The sequence below is a fragment of the Lissotriton vulgaris genome, chromosome 1_1, assembly GCF_964263255.1.
Source record: "Lissotriton vulgaris chromosome 1_1, aLisVul1.2, whole genome shotgun sequence".
Classification (NCBI taxonomy): domain Eukaryota; kingdom Metazoa; phylum Chordata; class Amphibia; order Caudata; family Salamandridae; genus Lissotriton; species Lissotriton vulgaris.
Genome location: NC_141685.1, coordinates 857854529 through 857879125, shown reverse-complemented (window position 1 = coordinate 857879125; position 24597 = coordinate 857854529). Strand labels below are relative to the sequence as shown.

At 44.9% G+C, this 24597-nt stretch overlaps 1 protein-coding gene across 1 annotated transcript in view; it reads right to left on the bottom strand.

The window, feature by feature from the left end:
* Positions 1–3054: 3054 nt before the first annotated feature.
* Positions 3055–24597, bottom strand: part of LOC147748028 (cytochrome P450 2D15-like) — a 425856-nt gene continuing 404313 nt past the window's right edge. The window contains exon 9 of the mRNA XM_086958026.1: positions 3055–5165. Within this exon, the coding sequence (XP_086814152.1) occupies positions 4987–5165 (179 nt within the window). The 3' untranslated portion in view covers positions 3055–4986. The remainder of the gene's footprint in view (positions 5166–24597) is intronic.

Below are 24597 nucleotides of genomic sequence, written 5' to 3'. Positions count from 1 at the left end.
GGGGTAGGGGAAGCCAGCATTTCAGGTTTGCGTGCTCTCCCGCCCGGCCCCCGCCCGCCGCAACATTGTCCGGGACACAGACCATGTTGTGGCGGGCGGGGGCCTGGGCGGGAGAGCGCACAAACCTGAAATGCAGCCCCCAGCCCCCTTCTATCCCAGGCAACGCTGGGGCGGGCTGCTAGTGCATGTATATTGTACTGACCTGAGTCTATTTTTATGTGTATGAATGTTTAACGTTTTTAGTATGTTGTATATCCCTTTTTTTGCACTTTGCGGTAATATGTTGGGTTGTTTTTGCCGTTCTCTCAGTGTAAATGTGTAATGGTTCTTTTGATTTTGATATATATGTTGTTGATATTGTCTGAAAAATGTATTGTGTTATGTGGCAGTTATACTTTCAGCCCTGACAAAGTTCCATCTGGAAAGAAACACGTAGGATGATGTCCATGTTTTTATTTGAAAATTAAATAAAGAATCTATTTTGGAATATATACGGAATCCTTTGACTTCCTCCTGGTGCACCGTCCTTTTCTTTTAGTTTGTTGAAGGCTGTCTACTGGTACGTGGAAGCTGTCTGGAAGGACCACCCTGTCTCCTACTATTTCCCTGAAACGCTTGCTGTAACAACACCTTCATCTTTAAATCTTTGATTTTCTTATCAGTCCTATCTTTTTATTCCTGGTCTCGGTGTCCATAGAACTGGACCATATTCAAAATAACAGAGGGGAGGAGGTGAACCAAGTACTCTCAGACACCTGTAAATGAGTGGTAATTTCAGGAAGAAGATTAGAAACAAATCTGTTGACAAACAACTGAACCCCTCCTTCAATTGACATATGCTGCCCACTATATCCCAAAACATATCTTTAAACCGGGTAAAGAAATCAGACACACTTTCATCCTTCTTCTTTCGACAAACCGTCAACTTATCCCGAACTTACCTTCTTGAGCGGAATAAGGGAATGCATACATGTAATAATGCAGCCTGGAAAAGCAAGTATCTCGCCTCAGGGTTTATCACCTGGCTTCCTTTCCTGATCACATCCCATGTACCACCCAACTCCGCAATATGGTCTTGAGTATGTACCTGTCTCCAAACATGAGCCGGAACGAGGAGGCCAAAGGACATTTCAATATCAGCAAGAGTCATTACAGTAGAAGAGGCAGCCTCTGTCAATTCTTTATAATAAGCTGTAGGATCAGGTAAATGAGACTTAAGGGCTAAAACCTCACTCGACTTCCATGGAGTATTAACCCATTGTTCCTAAAAACAGGCCGCTACTGCCTGTCTAGTAACATTTCTGCACTGGTCTGTTATGGCAGGGATTTCTGTGCAATATATAGGATGGACCTCCTGCATCGGAAATTGAGATACCGGAGTAGGGCTCCTCTCATTTAATCAACCCCTGTAAGCAACTAAAGTTGTAACATTCCCAAATAATTGCCCTGGCTCTAAGTCAGAAGCATACATATGATCTCTAATATCAAATGAAATTTGAGGGACTCCTGTCCCAATTTGTTGTTTCCAAAGAATAGTCAATGTAGCAGACTTATGCTTAAAGGCATGCTGCTGTATAAAGGGTTCAAAATCTCACACGACTCCCCAAACATCCTCCACACTATAAATTGCATTACAAGCCCACCACACAGCCTGGTCAACTATTCCTTGTGTCTCTTCATCCCTCACCACAGATCGCACTAACCTGCCTATTTGCTCCTTGAATTTCCTCCAATCTCTATCGTCAAATCCGTGTACTGGCGTCTCAACATTCAAAGGTGTCGGAGGATGATAAAACATGGAAAGAGAGACAACAGAAGTGACAGGTACCATCGTCACTGGCACTTGCACTGGAGGACATAGAACAGAGGATACAGGAGTCGAAACAGTAGGTGTACTGAGGGTCACAGTTGCCAAAGACTGCAAGGGCAAAGAAGGAGATGGAGGTGTCGTAGCCACAGCCATCGAAACAACAGCCGTGGATACAGGAATAGCCGAAGCAGATGTAACAGACTTCTGTGACTGTAAGGAAATGGCGGGATATATCCTCTGCGGGGCATAAGGGGGCAGGGTCGAGTATCTAACAACTCCTCTACAAAAGTATTGTCTTCTTCTTTGGCCAAATAAGACTTCTCAATATGCAATTGAAATCTCCTATCCTCACATTGAATTCCAGACTCTTGTTTTTTTCTTGCATATGCCACAGCTTTCTGTGTCAATGTTTGCATTTCCCCTTCCGTGCATCTCTCTCCGTTTTAACCGTCTCTGTCTAGCTTGTTTCTGCCAAATTCTAAGAGAATCAAACATAGACTTCTTTTCTTAAATAATTGCTCCTGTAAAAACCCAATTTTTTGTTCATCAAAAGTGCCAGTCAACTGCCAGTGCAACTCAGCATTGTCCCTCGAATATTTGTGCCATAATGTACTAAACATAATAGGGCCAAGACCATGCATCACATACTTTAAAAAAAATTGGGCTGCCTTCAGGAGTTGCCGGCTGAGCTTCTTCCAATCGAGCATCTGCCGTACAACAACAACATTAATACAAGATTTTACTAAGACTTGGCATTTTAAAAGGAAAACAAGTTTGTTGCTTTTACCTAGCAAAGTAATTGCAAATACCTTTATCAAAAATGATCCTCAGACCGTGCAAAACTCAAACCACAATGGTACCTTATTCACAAAGAACCAAAACAAACTCGCCTGATATGAGTAGCATAAATGGACCAATTCTCCACTGTCGACTCTTCAGACCAAATGGTCAGATCCAAGGGTTTCGCCGTTCAGGACTCCAGTCAGGATCACCACTGGGCGAGGCACTGTCCGGCAGGACAGAAGGGGCAGCTGCGAGCAAATAATACTCTTCGCGCAGGGATCCCTGAGCCGTCAGTCCGACCCGACAATGTCCTCAGCCTCCCCTTAATCTGCAGAAAGGGGATGAATCAATCACCCGAAGGAGTCCCTGTTCAGGCACCAATTGAAGGAAGTGGCACGATTAGGGTCACTAATGACCACCTCTCAGCCTTCCATGCCAAATGAAAAGTCAGTCAGACAGTAGAAGATATAAACCAATAATTGTTTATTCATATACACTCAGAGCGGAGCCCAGTCTGCCCAGTTGCTAGGAGTGCTGCAGAGGGACTGAAATCAACAAGCAAAAAGAGACATCATGTAGATCTCGCAACTGGGCTGAAAAACGCCCACAGTGGGATTTTCCAAGCAGATGCAGCTGGACAGTGAAATACAAAAAAAAAATAAGTTTTGATTCTCATTTCTCACACCACATAATACAACCAAAGGTCGTTTCACCCTGCCCATCCACCAGACAAGTGGGAGAGGGCCTCTATCTAGTGAGAAATGTATGAACTAATATGAACAGTCTATTCATTAGTAAAGCAAAACCTAACATTGCAGAAATGAAACATAACAAAGGCCTTTTTTTCTGAAATAGCAAAGGATTAGTTTAGTTTGTGGTTCAAAATGGCACCTAAATAGAAAATGGTGCCACAAATGCTAACTTACATAGGGCAATGCACAAACATGAATGTTTCTATTCTAACATGTGCACACTTTTTTTTCTTTAACACAAAGCAGCATATACACATTGTGGCCTCTACGCGGTGGTACAGTAGATGAAGCAAGATGTGGGGTATCTGCTTTTTTAATAAACTGTTGAGAAAACAGCCTGTTTCATGGGACTATGGCTTTAATTGATTAAGTTGGTGCTGTATCATGAGGGCCAGGGTTGTGAGGAGCCCACTATACTCATTTTATAGTTGTCTTAATTGCTGCACATGCGAGAAGGTCCAGGAGAAAGGGTGGCCCTTTTTGGGAACAAAGGTGCTGATACTGCGTACTCTGGCCTAAGAGCAATGGCCCTGGGTCGGAGGGGCCTGTGGGTTCCGGGTGACATTAGCAGAGGAGACCGACTACTTCACAGGACCTTGGTAATCATTAGTGCAGCCTGTGCAATGGCACCAGGGCCCAGGATGTGATAGCAAACCGCTCTGCAATTATGACTATCTTTTACTACTCAAGACCATAGTGGAAGCTCATGTCTTTGGAATTATTAGGGCCCAGGCGCTCTTGCTGTGCCAGTATTCCTTCAGGCCTTGAAGTGATGGCCAGAGAAAGGGGGTGAGATGTGGGGCCTCGTCTCTTGCTTTAAAAAAGGGCAGAAGAGTCTCAGGAGACAGTCCGCTGGGCTCTAGCTATTATCAGTGCAGAAGGTGCAGTGGCAGTGGGGCCAAAAATGTGAGGGACCACTACACCTTAACTAACCAAAAGGAAGAAAGGCAGTCTATTTTCATTACCATCATTAGGGTCCAGGGCAAAGAAGGTGGTGTTAAGATGTGGGAGTATTTCTTTCCCAAAGGGGAAGTGCCATATAACTTTAGGCATTGGAGCAATGGCCCAGAGTACTGGGCTAATGAGACAGAGTAGACAGCCTGCTTCTTAGGGCAATAATACAACATTAGAGCAGCAGTACAGCTGTACCAGGCCTATAGTTGTGAGGAGCCTATTATTCCCAAATTATGGGGCGCAGTATTTCTAGGAACATTTCTGTTTAATTTGATGCATTAACACATAGAACTTTCTTGTCCAGTGTACATTTTGGACTAAATAAAAGGTACGCTTGAATTGATTTCATAACTCTCGCACTGCCTTCCTGCACCTTCCATTAAGGCATGCTGGCTCCACCATCCCCTGCCACCCTTGCTTACCGTGAAGTTGTGGTGGAGGACCCGACTTGTAAATACTTTATTCTGAAAAACAAATGTTGAAGACCTTTGATGTAGGAGAATTGCTTTTTGAAATATACAGCACTAAAATGTGACAATTTTAGATGTTAGTTAAACACTTTAGCTTAAGAAATTTCACGGGTACTCAGTATAGAACTGCCTTGGCGACTGCAGTATCCTAAGAAGAGGGGGTCCACGTGAAGAGTTTGGGAGCATTCAGAGAGGGGGTGATCTGAGGATCAGAACTTCATCTCAGCTCAGCGCAGATCTGGTAGGCGTGAGGGCAGTGGGTGAAAGTGTAAACAGGGTCATCTCGTGGCCTGCCCTGGTTCTTTGGGATGGTGAAGGTGAAACGCTGGAAGAGAGTAGTGAAGAAGAGAAACAGCTCCATCCTGGCTAGGTGCTCCCCCAAGCAGACGCGGTGACCTGGAGTTAAGCGTGGGAAATAGAGAAAGTCAAAATAGTAGGCCATCCTAGAAACAAGAGGGCAAGAACGTACAAGTGCTTCAATTATGTTTTTGGGAGATAATATCATATAATTCTGTCGATAGCATATTTGGAAGTCCATTTAGTTTTGGAAGTCTGAAAATTTCCCTTGATAATAAATCACTTTTTTATGGCAAACACAGTGAAACTCAGTATTGAGGTGCTAGGCAGAATCATCCAGTCTTGCATTTTCCAGGCCTAAAACAAAACTTGAGGTAGAGAATTCAATTTAATGAGCCTTATTCAATAAAGGCAATAATGTATTCTGTGATCAAATGGATAACAGTTAATGGAGAGCTACAATTAATTTAGAAACAGAGGAATTGTAATACCAAAAGTGGATATGGTCCTAAAAATACCAATATATTTTCTAATCATTCAGTTTCCTGTTATCAAGCAGAAAATGTTGAAACATCTTTATCCTCTAAAATGGCAAATTTTTCAGTGAAACCATTATGTGAGAAATTGGATTATTATTTGGAATGGTTGTGAGACCTCATCAATAAATCACTTCACTATTCTGTATCATGTCAGGTCGGGTTACTATAATTTCAACCCTAATTCAGTCTTGGGTAGCTGTGGTCCAGTGCTGTCAGGCTTAACTCAAAGGAAACAAGTGTAAAGCATTTACCAATACTAAACAGTTGATAAGTAAAAATACAATATATGGTGTGGCAAACCCTCATGGCCACATGCACGTAATCCAGAGGCTATGCACAGCACTGAGCAACGTCACCGTTGACTGCCAACTTATTATGCCTGCATGGATCTGGAGATCAGAATACCAGAGGTGGCCTGGACTGGCCCAACTTGGTGTTGATGATCCACTGTAAGGGAGCATCATGGCTGTGGCCTGAGGAAACGTGCCAACAAGGTGACAGCGGCGCCCACCTGGGAACATCGGACAGGGATAGGACAGAGGCAAGATGATGAGCCAGACATAAATTCAGGGCCCGAGTACTTGGACCAGGCAAGTGGGCCCCGGGGAGTACTCGGTGAGCGGTTTATGGCGGCTGGTTCCCGGCCGCTGGGGCGGAACTGGAACCAACTGAGACTGCCTGACTCCAATATGGCGGCAACCAGGAGGCGATAGTAGCGGCTTTCTGTGACAGTGGAACACATTGGTGGCCGCTGCTTTGCCTGACAGTGCGGTAAGAAACAACTGGATGCCTTTTTTCTGAACCTCCATGCCGGTAAACCACCTGGGGCGACCGCATGCTGTGTGCTCTGAGATTCATTGAGTTGGGGAAGTGGGCCTGGCCTGGGCTTCTGGATAGCACTACAATCAGCTCCTTACTCCTGAAGCCTCCTCCTGCTGGGCCAACAGGCCCATGGTGGATGGTATGCCCTGAGTTACTCTGGCCGGGGGGGCCTTTCCCCAGTGAGACCCCTGTCTGCTTGCTTTGCATTAGGAATCTCTGTTTTTGCTTCCCACTATCGGTTACAATTCTGGCTCCTCTTGATCAGACAGCCTGCTGGCTTACTCTCTGACATGATCCCCTATACTCCCATGCCTTTGGGGTTCATGAGCCAGGTGGGATTGGCTGAGGTACCTGTGCCCACTTGCCTGGTCGCCAGTGGTGCGTCTTGCATGGAGACTATGCTCCCACAAATGAAGAGGCAGTGACCATTGCCTTTAGAACTTCGCTACCATTTTTCCAAGTGGGGCCTGGAGAGGCGAGACTTGCTGAACTGATCCTGAAAAAGGACACTTGTTTCTTCTTGCCCGGGCTATGATCTGGGTTGGGGAGCAATTTTAGCCGGGAGGATTGTTTGAGTTCTTTTTCACATGGACCGATGCCAGTGAGAGCTGTTGGACGCTCACGTGGTCCCCCAGTTAGAGCAAGCGACCTTTAGATTAATGTCCTACTTTGCGTAGTGCTAATAAGGTAGTGGACCAAAGTCCCCAGTTTTATGCCTCAACATTTAAGTTTGTTCAACTTACGTGGATGCGCGATTGAGTGGGGTACCTTTTAACTTCTTTGAGGACCTATTTCACTAAAAATTTTAAAGATTGAACTGACACCCTGTTACTCTTAGCAAACTCGCACTTTGCCCTTACCTGCCATCATGTTCAGCATCCATCCGGCAGCTTCCAACCCCCCTGCTCCCTGGACCACTACAGGTTGTCCCGATTGCTTGGAGGGAGCAGGTGGCAATTAGGAGCTCATTTCCGGGTAGGAGGCATGGGGCGGAGTTTACGGTCAACAGTCTAGCTGCTGAAATCAACTTAAAGCAATGTCATTTGTGACCCGCAGCAGGCGCATCGAAGGCAAGCCAGTCCGCGCCCGTCCGCGGCCAGTGGTCAGAGCCCCTGTCCATTTTCCATTAGATAAACGGTCTGTGCCCCTGATCAACTCCATTCCCTCAGAGGTATTGAACGTGAGAACTGTCTTTAATTCTTATGTCCATCCAAGAACAAAACCACCTGTCCACACTGTTCTTTTACATTTAAACCATCTCTGAAAGCCCAGCCCGCAAGTAAGGAACAGGCACCTTATAGAATGCTGCTTTTGAATTGTAGATCTTTGCCCAAACATTCCACTGAAATTTTAATGCTATTAGAGGATGAGCTCCCTGATGTTTTATTCTTAACTGAAACCTGGCTCAATAATGAGTCGGATCCAGTCCTTGACAAACTCTTCATCCTGATTACCTCATCCAACGGTTAGACTGCAAAAGCGGTAAAGGGGGTGGAATCGCTATTATGTATAAAGACCGATTCAAATGTCGCATCACAGCTGACCCGCTATCTAAATGTGAGAACTTGGCATTCTAAATTGGCTTTTCACCTACCTACACGTTCTCAGGCTTATTGATCTACCGTCCCCCAGGAGCACCATGACAATTTCTTAAAACATTGAGTGAAACTTATGCCAACTTAGCCAGTTCCCCTTCCAATTTCACGGTATTAAGAGACCTCAACCGGCATTTAGAAAAACCCAATAACTCTGTTGCTTCTGAGTTAGTCAGAAATCTCTCAGTGCTCCAGCTTGGCCAAAAAGTCTCGGGAGCTACTCATATTAAAGGCCATCTACTGGACCCTATCTTTACCAATAGTGAGGAACTCTCAGTAGGAGCCCCAATACCACTCCCATTGTCAGATCACTTCTTGATCCCTCTGTCATGGGCCAATATGGGTCCACCGTATTTATTCAGTCGGGTAAGTAGCCAGGAACGTTATGGTCTAAGCTTCCCCTGGCATACTCGGTCGCAGCTCTTCATGCCACTACACCTTTCAGTGAGTCATGCCACTACACCTTTCAGTGAGTCAAACCCTATTGTGACCAATGACACATTTAACAAGTGGATTGAGTTTTCTTTAGACCATGCTTTCTCAAAAAAAATCCATTCTCAAAAAAGTCAGGTCCCAGATTTCTCCATAGTATTCACCGAAGCTACGCAAACGTCAACAGGTTTGTAAAAACTAGAAACAAAATATAGGATGGCAATTAAAATCTACCAAGCTGAAATTAAATGCGCACAAGCTCACTTCCAACTCCCCGTGGGAAATCTTCTGCATCGCTAAAACCCTCACTAAACCCCCCTCTCCACAAACTATATCTGATGGCACCCTTGCCCGCTGTAATAACCTGGAAGAACTCTATTACAAGAAAATTCACGACATATCTTACCTTCCCTCATGCCACTACCTAGAAGGACCTGCCCCCCATGGCCATGTCCCCTTCCGGCATCCAAGTAACATTGGAACATATTCCTCTACTTGATCTCAAATCTCTGGAATTCATTCTGGCCCATGTCATATCAGGATCATCTAGGGACCCAGACCTCTCTCATGTTCTGAAACTAGCGACTGGTACAATTCTCCATGAATTGAATAACACCTCCATCTCTTTGGGAGTGGTTCCTTCCCCCTGGAAATGCGCCATGGTGAAAGCATTACTTAAAAATCCCAATCTTGACCCGGAGCACTTGGGGAATCATAGGCCTATCTCCCTCCTCCCGGTGATTAGTAAAATCCTGGAAAGGCATGTTAATTCAGTGCTGTCAGGATTCCTAGAATCTAAACTTGCTTCACCCTTCACAGATGGGCTTCTGGCCTCTACATGGGACGGAGACAGCTCTCCTAGCAGAGGCTAAAGAGTCCAAGAGGATCTTGGACCAGGGTGGCGCAGTGGCTATTATTCTCCTGGACCTCAGCGCTGCCTTCAACACCGTCATTTACAATATCTTGACCCTCAGACTTAGGGTCTTGGAGTGTTGGGGTGTTATTACCTGGCTGCAATCCTTCTTAGAAGACAGATCTTTTCAGGTCTTCGAAGGAGATGTTGTTTCTAAGTGTATGTCTCTTAGCTGCAGTGTGCCTCAGGGATCCTCTCTGAGCCCCACGTTATTTAATATATACATGAGGTCGCTATCCGAAATAGTCCATCCTTTTTACATAAAAATAGTCACATACGCTGATGATACACAACTTTTTGTGACATTAAGCCACCCAGAAAACTCTTCTGCCAGCTTAGGCCCCTGTCTGTTGGAGGTTGCCAAAGGGATGGAGCTCTCCTGCTTAAAACTGAACGGAGACAAGACGGAGCTTATGCTCCTAGGCAGGAACCCAATTTGTAATTCGGGGCTATTGAGGCCAAACTGCTTGTCCCTGCCCTACCACCAAAGAATCAGGCCAAAAGCCTGGGCATGTGGCTGGATCGCTCCCTGACTTTTGACCATCAAACAGTGAAACTGTCTTTCACATGCTATGGATCTTAAGGATGCTTCGAAATATTCTTCCTCTCCTCCCACTACTCACAAGAAGGATAATGGTCCCAGCTCTGATTCCCTCACACCTGGACTATGGGAATGCGCTTTATCTGGGAGCTCCTCAGGCCACCACCAACAGATCATTCAAAACTGCGCAGCCTGTATGCTCCTAGAAACTCCTCATCGGCAATCTGCCAAACCTGCGTTGAAGACTCTGCACTGACTGCAGATATTGAAGAGAATTGAATTCAGGGCTCTTTGTATCACCCACAATTCTTTATGGGGAAAGGACCGACAATCAATAAATATATCATCACCCCCTTATCACCCGAACAGAAGTTTATGCTCAGCTAAACTTTTGCTCATCGCTGTTCCAAAAAATAAAGAGACCAAGAAGCGGCAGCCACTCCTTTGCCTATAATGAGGCTAGGCTTTGGAATACCCTTCCTCTGTACATTCGGCAGGAATGCAACTATTTGCCTTTCCGAAAATTACTTAAAACCTGCCTTTTTAAAGTAACTGCCCAGTAAAGAGTGTTGTCTCAGTGCGCGGCTGCATATTGCGTTGAGATGCCTTAGGGTAGCAATGTGCTTTAAAAAAGGTTATTTTATTTTATTTCATTCATTCATTAGTGCAGAGCTTCGGCTCCTAAGTTAGTTTAGTTTTACTGAGTTATGTTTTGTTTTTGAATGCATGTCCAGAGCCATTCGATGGCGGGGATAGGTGGGGGGTGCCAGGCAGTGAGGGAGGCAGGGGATGCATACACAGAGACACTTGTCCACCTTTACTTACATACCGGACATGCCTGACAGCACAGAACAGTACCTAACTGTGTAGAATCGTGGTGGTCATCCTGGGCACCTGGAATCTTAAAGGCCTTAATTTCCCTTGTAAACGGTGCAAGTTCTGGAAATATATGTTAGACGGCTGGTTTGACATGTTAGTCTCCTGCTTTAAAATAGTAGCCCTGCAAGAAACCAACATCAAAGAACACAGGCTAAAACACAAATCCTATCGTCTGATTTAAAGAACCTTGGCAAGCTCTATACATAATAGGGTTGCCCTGTTATTTCACTCCTTATCAGGGAGTACTTTGAGATGTCTACTCTAATGCGGGAGAAGACTAAAGAGTGTTTGGCACTAGAGGGAGAACTCCTCCAAGTTGAAAGAGCTCATAAGGCATTCCCCACCCTTGTTCTTCAGCGGAAAAGGACTGCTCTGAGGGGTAGGATTGTGACCATATATGCCAACAGAGCAGAAATTACCCATTTGTGCCTCAGACAGACCATGGATGAGAGGTGGAATAAGGTGGGCACCTACTTGGCCCAGCAGTTAAGGGTGACTATATAGGACTAATTAAGGAATATAATGGAAACTTGACCACTAGGGAAGAGGGGAAGGCAGGGACCTTTCGAACTTTTTATAAGTCCTTGTACATTAAAGGCCCAGTGATCTCCCACACACAACTAGACTATCTGGCCTACAACACCATCCCAAAAATGTTGTCATACCAACAGAAACTACTAGATAGGCCCATTCGAGCAGACGAAGTCCAGGAAGCAATCAACTGAAATTGCACAAATCCTCAGGAATTAATGAACTTACGCCCAATTATATAAAACATTTAGTACTGACCTGACTCCTTACCTGATCACTCTTTTTCATTCCTTTACTGAGACATGAGCTGTAATGCCTCCCATGGGGGAAGATCTTATTACAGTAATCTCAAAGCCGGGTAAAGACCCGAGTACCGACCGATCGCACTGTTAAATCTTGATGCAAAGCTGTACACTAAAATACTAGCTAATCGGTTGGAGGATATCATGCCTGATCTGATCAACCCCAACCAGTCACGCTTCATTTAAGGGTGCCAAACACATTACAATGTTTGGTGTGTAATCCATTTAATAGAAAAAGCCACCAAGAAAAGGATACCCGCAGTGCTGTTGGCATTAGACAGAGAGAAGTAGTTTGACCGGGTAGACTGCTTCTTCCTTTTTCACACATTGCAGCAATTCGGTTTTGGGGATACATTTATTACACAAATTCAAGCCGTTTATGCCTGCCCTCACTCGAGAGTCTTCATTAATGGGACAATCTCTGACTATTTTTTGCTGGAACAGGGCACGCGCAAGGAGTAGCCTTTCTCCCCCCTCTTATTTGCCCTAAGCCTCAAACCCTTGGCAGCCTGAATACAGGCTTACCCTCTAATCCAGGGCATTCCCTTTGGGTCAGTCAATCACAAATTATCATTGTGTGCAACAATGTCCTTTTGACCTTAACCTTCGTCCAAACATCATTGAGGGTCCTGCAGGCAGAACTCTTGGAGTCTGTAGTGGTGGCAGGGTTTAAGGTCAATCTCACCAAGTTTTTCCTACTGAATCTGATGGTTAATCCTGGGGAGATGAAAGGATTGGCGTCCCATATCCCCTTCCATCTGGTGAGAAAGGAGATCACATACCTGGCCATCAAACTCACACCTCAAGTTGAGGACCTGTACAAAGCTAACTATCCCCCACTCCTTCGTCAACTTCAACAAGACCTTAAGAAATGGGCCCACTCTACATTTCCAGGCTAGGACGTTAAATGCTATGCAAATTATGGTTCTGCCACAAAGGTTATACCTTTTTCAGGGGCTTACAATCGAAGTCAACGGGCAGTTTGTTACTTCCCTGCGCTCCTTGCTCCCCACCCTTATATGGCAGAATCACAGAGAACGCCTTCCTTAAAAACTCCTGACTCTTCCCACAATTTCAAGGGGGTTTAGCACTCTCTAGCTTCCCCCACTATTTGAAAGCAGCACGACTCTGAGTAATCACGGAGGGGTCCTTGCGGGAGTCAGACAAACAGTGGCTACACATGGAATAGTCTATAACAGGCAGAATGATTTGGATTGGTCTCAGGAAATCTAAAGCTCACCGCTTATGAAATGCCCATCTAAGCACACCAAATAGGACCACCCTAAAAGCATGGGATGAGGCTACTCGCCCCTATGGTGTGAAAACCTTTCCACCCCCATACACCCCTATTCACTTCAACCAAGCATTTCCGCCTGCACTGGTCCCAGGCCCCTTTGATGCGTGGCGGGAGGGGGTATGTCTCACCATCTCTGACCGGTTTCACGGAAGGAACACTCTTACATTTGAAAAATGTTCTTGCGATTTCAATTTACCTACTACAGAGCTGTACCACTACACCCAATTTAAACACTTGATAACAATTTCTGAGATCCAAATGGCAGCCACAAGAGATCTGCTCCCAATATAGAAATGTGTGCATACTGAGAGGGATACCAGAGGCAGTATTTCAGTCCTATACTCTCTCCTGATCTTCTAAGCTGATGGTCCCTCTCTGCGTCACAGGGCCTTCTGGGACCAGGATTTAGGGTAGTTTATAACCATTGAGCAATGGAGGAAATTATGGAGCGACATCCCACAGTTTAGTCGATTGCTGGGTCTACGAGAAGCCCACTATAAGCTACTCTGATTGGTACTTGCACCCCGATAAGCTCCACAACATTTACCCAGACATATTGGACAGATGTTGGAGGGGGTGTGGAGTCTTGGATGATTTTTGCCACATTTGGTGGGAGGGACTGCCCTAACATTCATCCGTGTTGGAATGAGATACTAGCTCAGATCAAAGATATTCTTGCTTACCCCTTACCTCAAACACTTGACTTTACCCTGCTGGGGCTGGGGGATCCTTTTCTCAAGCATTAAACAGTTGGGGACAGATCTATTGTGTGGATTTGTTCAGGAACCACCAAGACGGCCCTGGCTGCTGCTTGGAAGAAGCTGACGGCTCCTCTATATTTCAGTGGAATGCTCGCCTCTGGCAGAGTCTCACCATGGAACGCCTGACAGACAAACATCCGGACTCTAGAAAAGGCTTTTTTTAATTACATTTGGGGGCTTCTGGTGAGATAATTGTCAGTGGGTCTTCCCTTATTCTACTGTCCCCACATGCACCAGGGTGCTTCATCTGTTCCAGACTTGAAAACTCCCCCATGCGGTAGCTTCTCCCACCCCAGCCTTATGTGCTGTTTTTAAGGAATTGTATTCCAAAATAAACTATCTATGAAAACTTAAAAAAATATGATAACTTTGTATCTATTTAAAGATAAAAACTTACTATTTTTATATATTGTAGTAGGGCTTTTATTGTGTTGTATTGTGTTTTTTTTCTCAAACTGTGTTTGAGTTTTGTGGGCATATACAGTAAGCGGTTCAACATGAAATTTCTAAAACCACTTGTAAGAAGCATGGCCATAATACAGATCAGTGTCAAACACAGTGGTTTCACACATCAATAATCACAACAGTTTCTGTTCAAACAATGTTGTCTTGCGGCTTATTACCAAAGAGCTACGATGAGGCCCAATATAACCCACCCCCCCAACATCCCTGGAACAGGGAACAAACATGAAACTGTGAAAACTTGCTTGTATAGTGCAACATAGATATTGATTAGTATTCAGGGGTTAGGAGTAGCGACCAATTTCCCCTGACAGCCCATAAGGCTGGGGTGGGAGAAGCTTCCGCATGGGGGAGGTTTCAAGTCTGGAACAGATGAAGCGCCCTAGTGCATGTGGGGACAGGAGAATAAGGGAAGACCCACTGACAATTATCTCACCAGAAGCCCCCAAATGTAATTTAAAAAAGCCTTTTCTAGAGTCCGGATGTTTGTCTGTCAGGCGTTCCATGGTGAGACTCTGCCAGAGGCGAGCATTCCACTGAAATATAGAGGAGCCGTCAGCTTCTTCCAAGCAGCAGCCAGGGCCGTCTTGGTGGTTCTTGAACAAATCCACACAATAGATCTATCCCCAACTGTTTAATGCTTGAGAAAAGGATCCCGCAGCCCCATCAGGGTAAAGTCAAGTCATTATATTAAGGCATATAATGAAAACTTGACCACTACGGAAGAGGGGAAGGCAGGGACCTTTCAAACTTTTTAAAAGGCCTTGTACATTAAAGGCCCAGTGATCTCCCACACACAACTAGACTATCTGGCCTATAACACCATCCCAAAAATGTTGCCATACCAACAGAAACTCCTAGATAGGCCCATTCGATCAGACGAAGTCCAGGAAGCAATCGACTGAAATTGCACAAATCCTCAGGACTTAATGAACTGACGCCCAATTATATAAAACATATTCCTTATAAGTCCTTACCTAGGTCTTCATTTTAAGTGGCTTTCATGGCCTTATAAATGTGTGCCCTTTTTACACAGAACACTGCGTGAAAGGGGTGTTCCATGGGAGTTCCTGTGGGTGTTCCCATGTAAGACCCATAGAATCTGAAACAATCCCAGATTTAAGAGATATCGCAAATCATGGAATGCGTCAGAATCTAACGCTACCCCAGGGGTGGCATTAGGGAAGAGCAACAAGGAGAAATGTTTTCATTTCTCCTCTTTTTCTCCTTTTACTATGTGCGCTGTATTTTGCAGCACACATAGAAAGAGGAAATCACCTGAATTGATTGATTTTGTGCAGGAACATGTCCCTTTCTGCACAAAATCAATCAGCCCTGCAACACAGCCACCCTTGCACCATGGAGCAATAGTGCCTGCTTTGGCGCATGGCAGCCCATCGTGCACCGGCACTGGAGAAAAGGATAGGAATACACCGTATCACATAGATACGGCGCATTCCTGCCCTTTTGTTTTGATATAGGGCAGCGCAGCAAGATTCCTTGCGGTGCTGCCCTACGCCAAAACCCTTCTAAATGAGGCCATCAGGGTTGATCCAAAAAGAACTCAGACCTAGCTTGGTTAGCCTAGCCACACAAATCGAAACCATGGAAAGATGTGATTGGTATCAATCCTTAGAAGTTCCCTTAATCCTTCTCTATAGGGCGCAAACTCAGCAACAGTCCAAACCCTCACCCAATAGAATAGAGATATAAGTGCTGTAAGATGCTCAATTCAATGGAAGAAGCAGTGTTATTTTAGGGAGATGTAAAAGAGACTTTATAAAATTATTTTCACAAATTATCAGTTTGTCCACATTGTCTATACCCCAAAACTCAGATCCGAACTGGGCTGGTGCCTGTGCTTTGTACTTAAACACATCAATGGCCGGGAAAATTTTAGATTTTGTAGCCTGCTGTTTTTTAAGTTTAACAGCTGCAAAATGTTGAAGCACAACACTGCACTTCTGTATGTTTTAGGACCAGGAAAGCCTACTATCAAGCATTTTTCCCCAGGTATTCACAGTTAGCCACTCAATCAAGGCTCTTCTTCTGTATTTCAGGTTTTTTGGGGTTGATTTCTAAGCCTTAATATTCACAGTATGCATTAAATTTATCATCTGCAAATAGCAAGGCAGGCACAGTGGTCCCATCTTACTTAGAGGAATCACTGATAAAGTCAGAGAGGACAGCTATAACATCATTCACGTACAATGTGAATAATCTAGCCGCAGGTACACAGCCCTGTCTGACACCCCAATACAATCAGTTAATTCCCCCTATGGCCCTCTAAGTACTTGAGCAAAGTTGTCAATATGAAAACCTATTAGTTGATCTGAAAGATCCGGGGGTACAACCTGCTTCCCATATCTCTCCCCTAGGCACTAGGTCAAAACCGGACCATAGATTTACAGTAAGTGAGTATAACGTTATTGGTTAGTTAATTAAAACCATAACAATTTTAGAATAAAGCAGATTTTAAAGGATAAATAGGGCACCAATCTTGACCATGGCAAATATAAGGTTCTCCGGTAATGAGGACGCTATGTTTATGATCTGTGTTTAAGGGTCTAAAAGTCCAGCGACTTGCACCATCTTCTTCGAACAATGACTAAAACAGATAAAGTGCGGATGTTGATAACCCAAAGGGGTGTGTGGGGAATAAAAAAGGACAGAATCACACCATGAAATCAATTTTTGAGCAAAGCTGACGGGGTGGGGGGGTGCAGGGGGTGTCGGAGTAGGTCTTTGAGCTTCTTGACGTATTTATGGCACCTTGATAGGGTTTGTGTGTCAGTATGGTAGAAGCACAGTGACAATGCCTTCAGATATGAGTGGATATCCTTCTTTAGATAAATTGGTTTAAGGAGAGATCTCCTGGGGGCATTGAGTGTGGGAAAACATCACCGAAGGTGGAGTCATTATTTTTCCTTGTAATTGCCCAATCTGCAGGCCCCCTCTTTTCCTGGTGGGACCCATTGGTTGAAGTTGGCCACTGGTAGGCCTAGCACGGGCAGAAGTAAGATGTCTCTGCGAACCCGTCTTTTTATACCTTCTGAGAGGTATGACTTCTTCTATAGGTGAGAATTATTCAGGGGGGATAAGATAGTAGAGGACTTTAAGGAGCAGGTATCCAACAAATTTGAGGTTAGTTTCAGCCGCCTGTTGATGACCCTTTTCCATGCTGTGTAAGGGATAACGTCCGAGTTTATTACAGTGCCTTTGATTTGTAAAGAAATTAAAGCTTTTTTTGAATTGTCGTGCCAGGGATTCCCAGGGCTCTCAAATGTCTCTTTTAGGCATGCTTTAAGAGGGTTTTCCAGTGCTTTTATGGACCCTTATATAAAATGTCAGGGTGTTCGCCTCGGGAGTGAGTGATTGTCTTTGAAGGCCCAGTTCCTTCGTATGTATCTGGGGAGTATAAATACTTGCTTACATGCCATGCATTGAGCATGGTCAAGGCTTGTGGCACAGGCCTCTGGAACGGCCTGTGTCCCGTAGTTTAGTGCTGGGAGAATAGTGGCTTTTTATGACTTTTAGAATAGGAACTGCTGAGGCACTGTTTAAGTTCTTATTGAGATACGTCAATCTATGTGTGATGGCTCCGGCTTTCTTTTTCAGGCCATTGGTCTGGAGGTCTTGTTGAACCATAACCCCAGGTAGTTGTACTATGTGGTTGTTTTAATATTAATAGCTCCCAGGCGCCATGTTAAAAGTTTCTTTTTTCTACAGTGGCCAAAGATCAGGACTATGGTCTTGTCCTGGTTTGATTGTAAGAGAGTTGGCTGCATTGTATTCCTGGAGCTTGCTCAGGGCTCATAGGATTCAGACTTTGTTGTGGTCCATTATGAGAATATCGTCAGTGTATTGCAAAATGTGTAGCTTTGAATGGCCGAGTTGTGGTGGTAGCATGCAGCTACACTCCAAGAAATTCCCCACCCCAGCTGTGTATAGGATGAAAAGGAGGGGAGAGCAGACGCACCCCGGCTTCAAGCCATCATTGGTTGTGATTTTAGAGGAAACAGTGGTGGGACCCATTCTCACCCATACTCAAGTATTTGAGTGCAGAGAAATAATGGCCCAAGCAACTGCCGGGCTAACCCCCACGCATTTAGTTTCCCCCAAAGAGCGTTGCGGTCCACCTTGTTATATGCAGCACCTTAGTCAATGAAATCGCTGTAAAGGGGAGGTTTGCTTTTTTGGGCTGCCACAATCAATCAAGATCGCAAGTGTTGTAATGTTATCGATTGTAGAGGCAGCAGCATGGAACCCAGTTTGGAAGTAAGGCAAGATGTTATTTTCTGTGACCCATTCCTCAAGCAGTTTGTGAAGAGAACAGGCGTAGGCTTTGGCCTCTAGGTCCAGAAGAGGATGGCTAGAAGTCAGTAGTTAAATGGAATAGTTGGGTTTTTTTCTTTGAAGATTGGGCATAGGGTGTAGCCTCTCTATGAGTCTAGGATCTGTGCAGCAATGTAGGCTTGGTTGAAAAGGTGGGCTAACCCCTTATCATTTGAATATGCCAGCTGGTAGGCCATTGGAGCCTGGAGCTCCGTCATTTTTCATGGCTTTTATGTATTTGCAGACCTGAGCCTACGTGGCCAAAGCTTGAGTTTCCCCAGGCATGTTGTCTGCAGCTCCTTAGCTGGGATTGTTGCTAGTGCATAGAGGCAGACTGTCGTATAGTGCTTTGACGTGTCACACCCAGGATTCTTCTGGGACTGCATTCCTACTGGAGCAGTTGGAAGATCGAAGTTTGATGTAGTACCAGAAGTGGGTCAGGCTTTTCTGTTGCTAAATTTGGTGAATTTTTAGCCATTCCTTTTGTTCAGAGTTTTCTTTGCTTCCCGAGTTAGTTTATTTGTATGTTTTGTGGAAATTGGCAGTGTTCTTTGTGGAGTTTGCTGTGTGATTTAGATTGTGAGCCCATGTTACCCTTCTCAATGCTCTTTGTGCAGTGAAAATGCCCCTGTTATGCAGCTTTCTGAACTAGTCCTCCTGGAGGGTTTTAGGGTATTGACGAGAGGCAACAGATCCCACCAGGTGGCCCCTAACTTAGTCATTAGGTCATCCCATCTGTGTAAAAAGTCCTACAGGGAGTTGTTGGATTTGAGGATTACGTCTTCCAGCCACTTACCCACCTTGGGGTGCCTGATGCTCGCCATTTGATTCTCCTGACTAGTTTATGTGCTTCGGTCCACAAAGATAGACCCCCTTCTGAGACACTGGGGGCTGTTGTGGCATATAGATCAATTGTTACAGTCAAGGGATTGTGGTAGCTTTCAGGGCACTCGAGGATCTCCAATTTGACCAGGTGACTGGCTGGTGGGGCTGACAGGAAACTGTATTCTATGGTTGAGATCCCTTCAAATGTAGCGGGGAACTGAATGTGGGGGTCTTGTGCCTGTGATATTTGTTTGGCATAAAATAGAATATGGTTGGACAGAAGAGTGTTCATTGTTTCCTGTCTTTGGTTTTACGGACAGAGTTGTAGGTGCTCTCAGGTGCCCTGATGTCAAAATCTCCCACTAACAAGGTTTCATGTGTAGCAAACTTCAACAGGAGATCCTCCAGGCTGTCGGGAAAGTGTTTGGTAGCAGGGAATTTGGATAATTTGGTTAAGTTATGATAGCAGTTTATTAGAAGAAGAGGAGTATCTTTCTTGGTACTTGATATGCCAGAAATTAGCATGCAGCGGTGAGGACAGAGGCGCTATATAACGCAACGGGGGCACTTACTTCTCCTTCCCCCTACAGCTGGGAAGCTCTACCCAACCTCTCGAGGCAAAAAAAAAAGGGAAATCCCTTTGCTTTCTGCAGCAGAGGGATTTCCTGAACATGTGCTCATGACAAAATGGTTCCATCATGAGCACACTATAACTTGTGCTCATGACTGAACCATTCCATCATGAGCATAGAAGGGGTTAAGGGGAGCTGAATAGTGGTAGTTTGGTAGCCTCTGATTGTTTTTTTTTTAAACGGTTCTCTTTGAGCTCTAGGCTCACAAGTTTCAGTATTTTTTAGGGGAATGTGTCCACTCTAGCAACATCCAAGATTCCAGACCCGGGGCCACCTCTTTGTCCTGGGACTCAGTCTCATGGGTTCCACCAGTGGGGTCCAGGGAAAGTCCAGTTGTAACCAGTCAGCTGGGCACTTTGCAGATGCAGGGCTTCTTTAACTTTTATTTTTTCAGGAGTTTAAGAAGAGGTTAGTCTAAAAGACTTTGGAGTCCACTCACTGGTCCTTGGCATAAGTAGGAGCAGGTCTAGCCCTTGGGGTCTCTCTCCATGACAATCAGAGCAGGAGCAGTCACTCTTTCTGAAGTCATTTATTTGGTTCAGCAGGTGAAGTCCTCCTTGGTGCAGCCTTTTTTTCCGAGGCATACAGGTTCAGCAGGTGCAGTTATTTTTCTCTTTTTTTCAAGTCCAGTAGCGTTCTGAGGCTAGTACTCAGGGGTGTCACTTTTAGGACAGTTTCGAGATTGTGGATGAGGAGGACTCCCTAACCAATGAGGGTAACATTCCCACAGGTAAACCTTCTCGCTCTTTACATTACTTCCAGGGGGAATGGCATCAATCAATCCCACAGTGGATTTATCTCCCAAATCCAATATGTTAGAACCTTTGCTTGGTCGGAGCTACGGGCACACCCCTGAAGTGCATCCAGTATAATGAGCAACTCCTCCTGGAAAACCAATTCTGCTACAGGGTTTCCCCCACTGGAACAGATGCCAGCCTTTCTACCTGGACAAAGAAAAAGGCAGGTTAAAGTATGACTTGCAGTTGCCTCTGACAGGCATTTAGACCTATGAAGCTTGGCCATCTCCGGCCATGTCCCTCTGGCAATCCTGTCGGGAGGAGGTCATACCTCCTCCTCCCACCAACAGACCTTTTGTTTTTCTTTCCTGGGATCCATTCACACCTCTTGGCAGGAGGGTAGCAGGCTGTGTCAGGTGACAACGGCTATAGTTAATAAGAAACTGCTACTAGAAACGTTGGGTAAGAACCTGGTAACTTTCTCAATGCACCTTTATATTAAAAATTACCTTAAACCCAATTGTAGCAATATTTTGTTTAATATAAAACTTAATTTGATACCTCGAAATAAAACACATTTTCCGATACTGAATGTTTTTCTTGTGTAGGAGTATAGTCCTCCATTCCTCATACACTCAAGAGGGGTTATTTTGAGCAGGGCGGTCCTCTTATAGAGATCTATCATTGCTTTCTCTACATATACAGTTCCACTTTCATCCTGCTTCAGTTAACAGAGATATCTGTGTCTGGTCAGTCAACATCAGGATTGTAGGGCTATCAAAACAAGAGCTTTTCTATTTGAAGATGGCTGGAATTTTTGTTACTGAATGTTTATCTACTTGTTATGTCACAGTTCAGGGTAGTCGTGTGGATGACATGGATACAAAGTTGACAGGGAAAGAAGTCAGCGTTTGAGATCTATGGGTTCCTGGGCTGCATGCAAACACAAAAACTAAACTGACTTCCTCTTGTCAGAGTCATGTGTATGCATTGCTACAGCAATAATACACGCTCACATTTTAGTGACTAATAACTAAAGATATTTTTTCTTGGCCAGAGCTCTACCATGAAAAAACTAGGAAGAGAGATATTAGATTCTCATTCTGGCATTTACAAGAGTTTCTCAAGGTTGCATCAGTTGACGGGAAGAGTGATCAGATTGTACATAGAAATCCTCAGGTGAATAGTGTTTTCTAAGGAGAAACTTCTTCTCACATATTTCTGGTAACTGGTATTTGATTTTAACCAGCATCTTATTAGGAATGTGTGTCAGCAACTCACACTAGTTGCAAATAATCTCTACCTGCCCCTCTGTGGTCCATGTGCATCCCCTGACTCCTCCCTCCTGCTCTCTGTGGTCCTTTGAGCTACCGCTGAGCCCTCCCTCTGCCCTTCGTTGTCCATGCAAATGCCTTTGCCCCCTACCTTGTGCCATCCACGGTCCATTATGCTGCCACTGCCCTCCCACCAGCCCTGTGAGGTCTATTGTTCTGACACTGTTCTTCCAGCCTGCCCAACGTGGTCTGTTGTGCTGTCAATGCCCCTCCCGTCTATTCAACATGGTCAGTTTGCCATCTCTGTCCCTGCTCCCACCCCCCACCCTCTGTTGTCCGAGTCTGTGCCCCTACTCCCTCGATCCCTTCCCACAGCGTTCTAATGAACAACTAAAGCGCTAACATTCTGATTTTAAGACAAAACTGTGGCATACCTGAAGTCACCTTAATGGAATCAAAACTGTAAAACTCAAAGCATTTCTTTCAGAAATGAACAATATAAGGGGAGTCTTTTTTTCTCCCAGAAATTAGGTTAATGCTCTAGAAAGCTACAATGCTTATATATTTTCTGAGTTCTCCATGATCCAGAATAATCACCTCAGAGAAAAGAGAAGTTACAAATACTCATGGTGATAAGTCTCAATGGGTGCGACAGCGGAATGACGTATAGACTTTGGTTTGCACTTTATTTTGGTACCCAAGGCAACACATCAATGAATTAGGTTATAACAGAGCAGTTTTGGCAATTTCATTTCTTTCACAGGTTTCTACACCCGTGAGTATTTTAATGTACCTTTTACACTGATGTGATTGTTCGGGATCACGCTCTGCATGCTGTACCCCACAGCTTGCCTAAGGGTTTTATTTTCACTGTGGGCACCAGCAGGCCCACCGGGTATCCCTACGTCTTGGCGAGACCCTTGAATTGTGCTAGGGGTTGAAACGTTATCGACATATAATGCAAACAGATTGCCATTACATGATTTACATGTATACAGGTCACTAAGGGCCTGGTTTAATGGACTAATTAAAGTGCAGTTTGTATACTAACATACCAGTCACTTTGCACTTATTCTTGGGAGATGTTAACTTGGGTATGTGGTTTATGCGGGAACTAAACAATTTCTTGTTACTGGAACCTGTACAACTCTCCTTTCAAATCATTATGTGCAGCCATTTTGCTGTGTTCTATACAGTGGTAGAAGAGGGCGGGTTCGGAAAGGGCACGGCGTGCCCCTACTTTGAAAAATTCTTACAGTCCGTTCCCTTACTTCTTTATTTTTGAAAAGCGTCCCGGGACGGCAGGAATGTTTCAAATTGAAAATTACAGCTGTAGCATTCAGCCGTGTCCCCTGTGTGGTGCCTTGAGCAAGGCCTCTGCAGTGCCCACGGCCTCCTCCCCCTTCCCCTCTGTAACTGGGTGCAGGGGCCTCCAAAGCAACACTGAAAGGGCCATCAGTCTTGGGTTAGCACGCCTCTGATGGCCCTGCTGCTGCAGTGATTTACAGCTCATCACTGCCGAGGCTACCTGCCTGCCCCCATTTCAATGGTCACATCAGGATGCTTTGGTGGCCCCCCTTGAACTCCTCTGCCCGTTATTTTCGGGCTCACGCAGACTGACAGACACCTGGAAAAGAAAACAAGCATTGGCTATGCCAATGCTTGTTACGAATCTGATTGTGGTCAGTGGCTTGTTTTGCTGATGTGAATATTTTTCAGCGGTTGGGAACCGTTGCCTCACCACCCTGTTAAACGAATGTGTGGGAACCGTCCCTGTTGGTGACCAGTATGTGGTACGATTCTCCTGGCAGAGCTTGTGTTTCCTGGTAGTTTTATTTTCATTTCTGAGCTGCACCATGGCAGTTTAAGACCCAATGTAAAACTTTACTGATTTATCAAAATAAACTGCTCTTCTAACAGTGCATCCCCAGTTTTTGTCTGACACCTTTAGTGTAACGTAGGATTACATCCTCGATAGCAAGGGAACATTCACAGTAGTGTTGTGGGGCATTACTGATTGAAAGAAGGCACAACGTAGAGCTATTTCGGGTTGCTTTGGTTGCGATGTTGCACCATACATGGAGCACAGCAGAGTAACCTTGAGCCTCTGGGACCACTCCTTCACCAATCACTGCGCTCTTATCCAGATACAGAGTCTTATCAGGCAGTTGTAGACCTGATGTAAGCCCTGAAACCTGGCAGCTGTGGCTCAGAATTCCCTTTTAAAGGTTTAAGAAGGCAGATAGCAGAAGGAGCCTGTATTTACTTGTACACATCCTGGCTGAAGTGTGCATGACGTGCTGCCCAAATCCTGGTGCATTTGGAATGTAGCATTCCTTTCCCTTTAGAAGATTTTTTCTGCTGATGGTCATGTTCATCCCCCACTCACCCCCCGTCCAGCCTCTTGTGTCTTAACTTGGTGATTATAAGGGTTTCCAATCGTCTAAAAACTAAGGAACAACAATTTTCTTTTTTTGTTCTCTTTCTCTTAAACTATCCCTACCTTGCACCTGCACCTTCCTGATGCCCTAATAGAAGGGAGATGCACTGCGGTAAGGTGTTTATTTCCTTTGTGCTGGAACTTCATGCTGTCTAGGTGTCACACTTGAGCTCACTCCGTGCCAACATTTTGCATATCCCAAATTACTGTAAAA